The sequence below is a fragment of the Atta cephalotes genome (genome assembly GCF_000143395.1).
Source record: "Atta cephalotes unplaced genomic scaffold scaffold00048, whole genome shotgun sequence".
Lineage (NCBI taxonomy): Eukaryota > Metazoa > Arthropoda > Insecta > Hymenoptera > Formicidae > Atta > Atta cephalotes.
In genome coordinates, this window is record NW_012130112.1 from 2,107,446 (window position 1) to 2,117,942 (window position 10,497).

At 32.6% G+C, this 10,497-nt stretch overlaps 2 protein-coding genes across 2 annotated transcripts in view; both read left to right on the forward strand.

Annotated features, from left to right (window-relative positions):
• The window catches only part of LOC105622775, a 5,877-nt gene extending 1,673 nt beyond the window's left edge, over window positions 1-4,204 (forward strand). Inside the window, exons 3-4 of the mRNA XM_012204186.1 lie at window positions 2,524-2,738; window positions 3,956-4,204. Coding sequence (XP_012059576.1) covers window positions 2,524-2,612 — 89 coding nt within the window. The 3' untranslated portion in view covers window positions 2,613-2,738; window positions 3,956-4,204. The remainder of the gene's footprint in view (window positions 1-2,523; window positions 2,739-3,955) is intronic.
• A 1,574-nt stretch (window positions 4,205-5,778) lies between these two features.
• On the forward strand, window positions 5,779-7,107 carry LOC105622776 (ankyrin repeat domain-containing protein 39). Its single transcript, XM_012204187.1, has 2 exons — window positions 5,779-5,884; window positions 6,617-7,107. The coding sequence occupies exons 1-2, from the start codon at window positions 5,779-5,781 to the stop codon at window positions 7,105-7,107; spliced, it is 597 nt and encodes a 198-aa protein (XP_012059577.1).
• The last annotated feature ends 3,390 nt before the right edge of the window (window positions 7,108-10,497 follow it).

A 10,497-nucleotide genomic window follows, 5' to 3' on the forward strand; every position in this document is an offset into this window, starting at 1 on the left:
GAGAGAGAGAGAGAATGTGTGTTGTATGCGTGCGAGCATTCGTGCACACGCGCGCGCGTGTGTGCGTGCGTGCGTGTGTGTGCGTGCGTGCGTGCGTGCGTGCGTGTGTGTGCATGGACACGCGTGCGTGTATAGGATCTTTACGTGTGAATGCCAGATGTATTGCTCAGAGATGTTTGGATTAGGTTCATATTTCATTATATACAATAAGTCTCGCAGTATGTTGACTATCAGAGTGCGTATGATCACCCATACATTTATAAAAATGATAGAAGTATTATGAAAGTAAAATGAAAGAAATCTCATTTCATATATGCAACAGAAGCTGTCCAGTATATTATTTCTTTTGTTTAAAATCTCATGGAAACTCTTTTTTGTTTAATGAACAACTAAATTCGACAAATCCATATGATCCAATCATATGTAAATAAGTGAAGTGGGTGTATGAAATTGTGTAGTGCATTTTAAAAAAAGAGCATGAGAAACAGTTAATTGGATAGAACAAAAACTGGTGCCTTACATAATATAATTAAGAAAAAATTATAATTTTTTCTTCTACTATTTAAAATAATTCAATAATATTATATAAAAATAATTTACATACAATGGTTTTTTATTTTTTTCTAGTCTTTAATTCTCTAATCCTGGTAAACGTAATATTTTTTTTCTTGAGCTATTCTTGCATTATGTTTTGTATTTGCTATTTGATCATGCACTTCTATTTTCTGCTTCTTCTATTTTCCGTTCGCTTTCTTATCCTTGATTGCGAGCACATTCCCATTTTTTATGTACAAAAAAACCCGAATATGTAGGTGGAATATGTAGGTGAAAGAGGAATGAAGAAGAAAGAATACAGAATTTGTATGATATATTCTTGGAAAAAAATATATTGAAGAACGAAAATACTTTCTTGGGTAGAATGATTTGTATATTTTTGACATAAATATTTATTGCTACATATGCATAACAATAAATGATTATCGTTCTCTCTAAGAGCTCTATTACATTTTGCACATGTACTTATGTAGCAACTTGTTTTTTGCACCATAGCAATTAATACCAAAATTATATATTATAGCTGAAGCATTTCATATATGTTCCGATGCACATAAAATTCCGAATTAATTTTCAAATGTGGAATTTTTTCCATCGTGTAATGTGATAAAAGTTCAGTGAATTTCTAGTGTTAATGTATAAAACGAGAATTATATGGTGTGACGAAAAACATTTTGTTATATTTAACAAAAATAAATAATTTTAATATTTTTAATAACTTTAAAATAATATTCAAAATATATACTTGAAGATAGTATTTTATAATGCTACATATGCGACACGTTTATTATTAATTGCATACATTTATACCAAATATATTTTTATTTTATTTTAGAATTTTCAGATTATTTGCTAACAATACATTTGGTATTGTCTGATTACAAAAAACTTTAGCAATATTTTTTTACTCAGAATTTTATGCATTATTGGAAAATAGGTGAATTTGCATAGAAAATTCGTCTTGGCATTATCATTTGCATATACATGTGTACATTTATAATGTTATTCTCTAGAAAATATTTATTTAGAAATTATCTGCAATATTTTAAGCAATATACTCATAGGACGGTATTCATAGTCGACTCTTATTTTAAGACCGTCTTAAGACGCTAATGCAACCTTCTGATTGACTTCTTGGTGACTTTTTAAGACTTGAGACAGTCTTGAATATAAGATCTGACTATGAATACCGGCAATAGAGATACATTAACAAAAGAAGTCAATAGGAAAAAATTGTATTGTACTATGTCTTGGTCAAGTCTTTATTTCCTTCAAAATACTACTCTGATAACAATTATGTGTTATCTCTCTCGTTATCATTTCTTCCAATATTTCCAATCCTCCTATAATTATTTGTTTTCTATTAAAGATATGATATATCGTGTTATCTGTCAGCTTTACCAATGTTTCATTCGATCGGAATGTGTTATTTATCGTGAAAGTGGCTTTATGAATCACATTTTAATATCTTCTTAGGACAGATATTTTGTTTCTACAAGACAATTGTGCTGTTAAAATTGTGTTCTTTCAAGAATTGTAAGATATCAGAAAAGCAATTTGGAACTTTTTTATTAGCTAGGAAATACTTTAAATTTTTTACCTATAATGAACTTCATTTATTTCTTTATTGATGAAAATTAATTCTGAAACTATGTATATACTTATTTTCGAAGTAACTTGAAAACCAATCGCATTTTTATATCAACTTCAACAAGAACTCAGAGAAAAGCTTTCGTTATTCTTGTTGATTATTACCGTAACTATTCGAAGGAAGAAAATATCACAGAAGTTTTAATAAAAGCACCTCGCAGATGTTTTCTGAATTTTCTATTAAATATTGGATAAAGAAACTCGAAGGAGTGATTCTTGCATCACTTTCGAGATAAACGGTTCCGATCATCACTCACGTGCGTCACGTTTGCTTTTCTTCTAGAAGTAAAGCACAACGAGGTATAACGATACTTTTAGCGCGACAATGGCAACAACAACCAATTCCAAAAAGCAAGACACCACCGCCGTCGACGAGGACGACGACATTTTCTATTACGTCGGTGTAAAAGCGTCACCGTTCGCGGCCGATAGCGCGGTTTTCGGTTTGCCACCGAAGGAGGTATCGGCCTTACGCTGTCGTTTCCCGCTGTCCTCCTGTAGCACGAATGTTGTGAATGGAATTATGCTTAAAGGTTAATAACTTAGAATTTCGACGAGATTAAGAATTGCACGAACCATTTTCTAAGGTCCCGAAAAGATTTAAGATTTCTCGATTACGATGCAATTTTTATTTGCGCGCAAACGTTAATTCTGCAAATACGTGCAATGTCAGAGATAGCAGTACTTACTCAATATGAAATTTTTATTAATTATATAGTATTATACTTAGCAAATGCAAGAAATTTAAATGATTTGTACAATTAGCCGAGATTTTTAAAAATTGTGATCTTCTAAGAATACATGAAGCAAACGCATCATATAATTGTATGAAATTGTTAAAGAATGTCCTTAATTTCATATTTTTATTATATTGATCGATACAATCAGTAAAAATAATTTATAAAAAAAGAAATGTCAATTCAATTATGAAAAATTGTCTAACAAAAAATTAAAGTAAAATAACTGAAATTGCAAATGATTTAAGATTAGTTGGCTATTAGATTACAGTTAGTATAACTAACAGTGTCAGCAGAAAAAGCAACTTTGCTAGTATTTTAAGATTTTTTACAATATGATTGGTTCTTATCTTTAGTTTCTCATTGAGTATAAATATATAAACCAATCAGATTAAAGAATCTTATAACAATTGCAAAGCTTTTTCTGCTGATCGCAGCCATTATTTTGTGTTAGTTAATTAAAAATAATAAATCAAAACAAATTATCTCGTGATTTTTTTATACGTTTCATTTTATTTTCATTTTCTTATTCAAGAAAGCATGTAGTTGAAGAGTTAATGTTTTCATGTAAATTAACAGTATTAACAATAATGCAATGTAACTTAATAAAAGATATACTTGTAATTGAAATATACATTTAATAAACATTACATTCAATCTATATTTAATAAATATTATATATCGATTTGACGATATTTGTAGGAAAAATTCTTTTAAACACATTTAAATAGGTTTGTGATATTTGTATTAATGAGATTCTTGGATCTTTTGTGGGGCTGATCCTTTGTCATAGTCACACGTATTAATATTATCATTTTGTTGATTGTGACAAAATGATTTAATAGTTTTTAAAAGTTTAATTAATTTAATAGAGATATATGAAATTTTATTAAGATAAATATTACAACAATTTATAAAAAGTTTTGAATAAAACCAGTCGTGATCTAACAGTAATAATATTAGCTTCTTCATAGGATATCCTTTAGGAACTTACGTTGCAAAATTGATTTCAGGCACACCATTCTCCGTCATAAATGCTCTAGCTGAACTCGGCTATCGAGTTATTTGTAGTACCGGAGAAGCCGAGGTACTTTGGACACTACAGCGGGATTGTTAACACTTTAAAAATGGGCCTTACTACAAGCGCATTATATGTCTAAACATATATTCTCTTGTGACTTCTATATATATAATATGTATGTGTCTTTATGAATCAAACTGTAGACATTAGTATTAATGAATCGATGAGATTTGTAACTTCACTTTGTTCTTTTTTTTGCATCTACTTTTATATCTTGGAATAATGAATGTTTGCGGAAATTACATTTGTAACTGCGCCTCGGGGGAAGTTGAGTTAGATATATATATATATGTGCGGACCAATTAAAAAGGCTTTGTTTTAAAGATCAATTGTGATCAATTGTACCTTGCAAAATTGGATATTGGTATGTATCGGAAGTACTGAAAAAATGCAGCTTTCCGTTAGAATAATAAAAAAATAAATACGTTCCATCTTTCCCTTAGGAAACTTACACTTTAATTCTTGTGCGAAATCACGAATGAATTCTCACGTTATCGGACGTGATATAATGTGTACCGCGGCAGTGATGAGTTCCTTTTTTTACAACTTCGAAAATGACGCGGTAAAATTGTATAATCACGATATAAGACTGTGTTTAGAGGGGAAGGAAACATGATTCCGGAGATTGTGAACCACGTAAACACTTCTGCAATGTGCAAAATAATCACGTTGTGGATAATAATAACTTACAAGCAGTTGCGGAAATTTCGTCAGACCAAAGGAGCATGTGCTAATTGCGTCATATCCACTATATGTAATACTGAAGTATTAATTATACATTGATTTGTGATATCTTTACCTCGTTGCGTAGAAAATGGGTTTTTTAATGCTTTATCGAGGATTTATGACATGAGTCTCATAGAATCCAGATTGGGCCAAATTGACGCAACATTTAGATTGCACCAAATTGGCCCATATTGGCTTTAAACTGTTTTAGTGTTTATAATTGTGAAGAATGAAATTTTATTATAGTGCAAATATCATTTACATATATTATATCTTTATATAGCATACTATTACCTAATACCATCTGTAATGTCTTTTCCCACTATTTGCTTTATTATATGATTTGTCGTATAATTATTGTTATACGCGAGATATTATTCCTCCGGATCGATTGTGGTCCAGAGAGTTTAAGAGTGTAAAACTATTTATAGAAAAAAAGTTGATGATATTTTGTTACTCTTATTGCAAATATAAATGTCGATCTAAAGATTTTATTACAGATTATAAATGTCAATTTAAGGGATTATTGCAATCGTTTCCTGTTTTCATTAAGAATGGAAATCTATCGAATGAAATTATTAAAAGCAATCGTTAATTCGTAGTGACAATTATATGTATATTAGTTTATTCATAAGTAAGAAAATCAAAAGTTATCAAAGGTGGAGGGAACGAGAGTATATTTATAGTTTAACAGTCTGAATAGTTAGTACAAGCAGCGTTTGCGCTAATTCGAATTGTGAATTTTATATTTATGTAATAAGCTAATAATTTCTTTCATACCTGAAGCTGTATTTTATATGTACGGCAATTATACATAGGTTTATACTCAACGTATAATTGAACGTTGCTTTGTGTTGCAAACTATGAGAAATAAATAAACATAGAAGTCATATATCGTACAATTTATACACTTCGAAAAATCTTTACCTCTGAACTTGAAGCGATCTTTTCTTCTTCAGATGTATATATTTCAGTTAATCAAACTTAATATAGGATTTTTTAACAGTCATTTGCAGATACAAACAAACAATGGAACATTCTTATGATCACAAAATGTGTTGCGAAGGGGCTGCGCGGTATAATGTCTGTCAGAATATAGATGAACTTTATTTCGAACGTGGGCTTTGGACGGCAGGTAAATAAAAGTGATACAGATATTTATTTGGAACAAGGTAAACTGTAAACAATAAAGCATTTCAGAACATATTATAAATGAACAAGATCGCAAATGAATTGGATGATCATACATTCAGATTTGACTGTGCGCTTCAATCTTATAATGAATTCAGAATTCAATTGACTTTGTTCTCATTATTTTATGTTTAAAAAATGCATAATATGCAAAACAGAAACCATATAATACAAAATAAAGATTGATTTCTGAATTATAAATAAAAAGTTATTAAAAATGTATAATTTTAAACTAATATGTATAATTTTAAACTATACTAATATAAGTTAGGATTTATACTCAGTATCTATAGATTTTTAAAATGTGTTACTGAAAAAAAATTATTATTTATTACAGTAATACAAAATTTACAAAACGAAACGAATATTAGAATTTTATTATTGTTTTTACATTGTAAAAGTAATTATTTTATATTGCAATAAATATTAAAATTTTATTATAATTTATTATTATAATGATTATATTATTGTATTATTATATATAGTACTTTTTTGTATTGCTTGTAATAAACTTTTTTTTTACGATTTTTGATTCTGTGAATATAATTCATCAGGAATGTTGCAGTTTGACAATGAGAGGATCAATTCTACATGAGTTTAGATTTAATAACACATTTTTAGGAGTTTGGCTTCTTTTTTTGTGTTTTTGCACTGGTTTTTCGTGCATTTTTTTCAGCGCTGGATGGTGACGAGGATCGTATCCTTATGCTACTGCAGAAGGGCGTCTTCGTCGATACACCGGACACGACTGCCGGCTACACAGCGTTGCATTACGCAACGCGGAGTGGGCATTACCACGTGTGCAAGATTTTGCTGCAGCACGGTGCGAATGTGAACGCGTGCACCCGCAGCCTGAGAGCGACGCCTTTGCATCGCGCGGCCAGCATGGGCCATGTTAAAATCCTCAAACTGTTGCTTACCTACAAAGCAGATCCCAATCTGACAGATGTAGACGGCAGGACAGCTCTGCATCGGGCTATTCCAACGATAGCCGGTTCCGTTGAGGGCGTCGAGATCCTTCAGTCATTGTTGCGGATCACCGATCGCACCATCAAAGACAAAACCGGACAAACTATCGATGACGTGTTTGAAAGTTGGAAAATGACGCAGAGTGAAGACGAAAAAATAAAAATAATGGAGAAATTGTTTTATCATAATCAGGAATAATAAGGTGAGAAATTTGATGAAAAATATGTGAAAGTGCAAATATGCATTTCCTTTTTACAAAGAAATCTCGTAAAGCGTCAAAGTCTGATTTTTTAGATTGTTTTTAGAAAATATTAATTAAGGCGGAAAACGAGAAGTTTAATAGAGAAGTGCATCATTTCTTATAATTATAATGATTTTTAATTAACTTTTTTTCGTTGTATCAAAAAGATAATATTTAAGATAAAAAATTTTATACAAAAGTTTTATAATAGAGTCATCTTTATTTATCCATATTAGTTTTTTAAATATTGAAAATATTTACATTAAAATTTTTGAAAAAAATTTTTTTTTAATATTGACGTGGATAAATAAAAATATTTTTATTATAAAAATTTTGTACACAATATTTTTTAATATCTTGAATAGTTATTGAGATATATAATGAAAAAAAGTATATAAGTATTATAAACCTATTTTACCTCTTAACTATTTGTTCAAACTGATATTTTCTAAATTCATTTATATTTATGAAACTTATATATATATATACTAGATTTCATTAAAATTAGAATTTAGTATTTTGCATCCTTTGTGAGGTTAAATAAAAGCTTGTTAAATAAAAACTACCTCTCATCTAAAAGTAACATCAATCATATTACATTCAACAATAATTATTATGTAACAGCACGTATTAAATTACATTAATATTATTGAGTGCGAAATTATAATATTATATATATGTTACTTTTAGTTGGTATATCGAACTGGAGAGAGAAAAAATATTATATATATAAAATATTATATAATATATATATAAAAATATTATAAAAGTATGCACTTGTATCAAGACTTGTTTTCATACGCTTATAAATAAATAAAAATAAATCTCTATAATATATGTCGGATAAATAATAGTGTCTTCTGTGAAAAGACTTCTCGATGTTCAAGAAGTAGGATGAAAAACTGTATAATTATTTGAAGAAACTTCCGAATTCTAATGTAAGAATATTAATAGCGTAATACAAATATAATATTAATAAAATTTTTTTCAAAAAGAAAAAATGTTATTTTTCTTGTAATAATGTAACAATTACTTTAAAGATCATTAGCTTCTCATTAGTTATCTTCTTCTGACATTTCAACAAACCTGATAATTTACTGAATTACAGATAACAAAATTAGAATATAAGAGACTTCTTTTTAGTTGAACTTCTTGCGCGATTCATCTTTTTTCTTTTTTTCTTTAATATGGGGACAAAAAAAACAAAAATGAATCATACACAGTTGAGTCAAAAAGGATTTACGAAACATTTTTCTTTGGTTGAAATCTATGAGAGGGGGGGGGGGACTAATCAGTTGTCATTTTAAATAGAGAATAAAAAAAATAAAATGGTAATCAGAAAATATTTGTATCATTTAATTAAATGTTTACAAAAATACCAAATATCGTCAAATATTATTGAGCTTTATTTAAAGAATTAACATTTTTTTAAACAAAAAATTAAGATTTTTTTAAATTTTTAAAATATATATCGTTTAAGAATGTAGCACTTCGAAAATTTTTATAAACATTTAATTAAATATAAATATTTTCAATCATTTTTACTTTATTTTATACATAAGTACTTTATACATAAAAACTGTCAAATGTTTTTTCTTTATTAAAAATTACTTTGTTTTGTTTATTCCTTATGCGTTTAAAAATGACAGCTGATCAGTTTCAATTTTCCAGAGGACATTCTGTTATAATACTAGCCAATTTATTATTGAAAGGCAGTAATTACTTATTTGGAGTAAAAATGCTATATATTTTAACTTTTAATATTTAAGCTAACTAATTAATTACTGTCTTTCAAGTATTAAATTGATCAGATCAGTATCAGATTTCTACAAGAGTTTCAGACGGTTCCTGCAAAAATATCTAAAACATTTTAAGTTTTGTATTTCGATTTTAGACTTTTGTTGCCCAAAGAAAAATTCACGGACGACAACGCGAAGCGATGCGATGCGACGTTCTCGTGAAAGAGTGCGATATATACACGAGTCCGTCCGTCCGTCTGCGCGCGCGACGGAGAGACGGAGTCGGATGGACATGCGGCATGCGGCCGCATAGGGTCGTGCACTTGATATTGAAGCGGCTTCGTGGCGCTTCGGCGACGCTCGGCCGTCTCCGAGTGTTCTCGATGCACGTTACGCGGTGTGGCGGTGGACCGGTGGGCCGCCGGAGCCCCCGGAGGAGCGGACGGTGGTGGACGGCGATGGAGACGGTGGAGTCTCGCGATAAAACAGCGGTGCCACCTATCGGCGCTGCCACCCTCTCCCCTCTCCCATTCGGAATCATCGTTCGTGGCGCGGCCGCGCTAGTCGTTGCACGACGGGGAGTCGTCAGTCGTTTCACGAGTGGTACCAACCGCGGGTTCGTTCGCGCGTGCCGTCAAAGCACAAGCGTGGCGTCGCTCGCGCCCGTTTTTCGTCATCGTTTTCAACCATCAACGTTTACGCGTGAAACCCGTGGGGAAAATAAGTGCAGCGTACTCACGGCACGGTATTCATGACACGGGACAGTCGTCGTGTCAGTGACAAAACATCGGGCCGCTCCGCGCTCTCTTTCTTTCTTTCTTTCTTTCTTTCTCTCTCTTCTGCTCTCGCTCTCGCGCGCGGCGCCGCTCTCATCGTCATTGCCGTCGCTCAGTCGCTGGATCGCTGGATCGTCTCCTCCGCAGCTTTTACGTCCACGCCCGTTTCGCTCCGCTCCGTTTCGTTTTGAGCGAGAGCTCCGCTTTTTCCCCGTCGTCACGATCTCGCGGCGCGAGTGACAATCGGCCGGAGACCGTGTGGCGATGTAACGTCGTCGCGCTGCTCTGTGACGTCACGCACGTCGGATCGCGCTAATCGAGAAGTATACACAGAGAGAGAGAGAGAGAGAGAGAGACACACACACACCCATACACACATACACACGCGCGCACCCAACTCATACAAACGCGCATCCTGAGCGGACAGTGAACGCGCGCGCTCTCCATCCGTCGTCATCATCGTCATCGTCGTCACCGTTGCACGCTACGTCTCCATCTCTTGCGTCCCTGTCCACATACATACATACACACAAACACACACACGCACGCACACATACCACACACGTATGCGCGCTTCGTTATACGCAATACGCGGAGAGACAAGAAAGAGGGAGGAAGAGAGAACGCACGGTGTGTGCTGTGCGTGCAAACGGTGAGAGATAGAGCGAGACGGAGGAAGGACAGAGAGAGCGTGCCTGGTAAGATCGCGAGAAACGGTCGCGGGAAAAAGTGTGAGCGAGAGCGCGATAGATAATAAATAAGGACGGAACAGTGAGAAAGACAGAGAGAGAGAGAGAGAGAGAGAGAGAGAGAGAGAGAGAGAGAGAGAGAA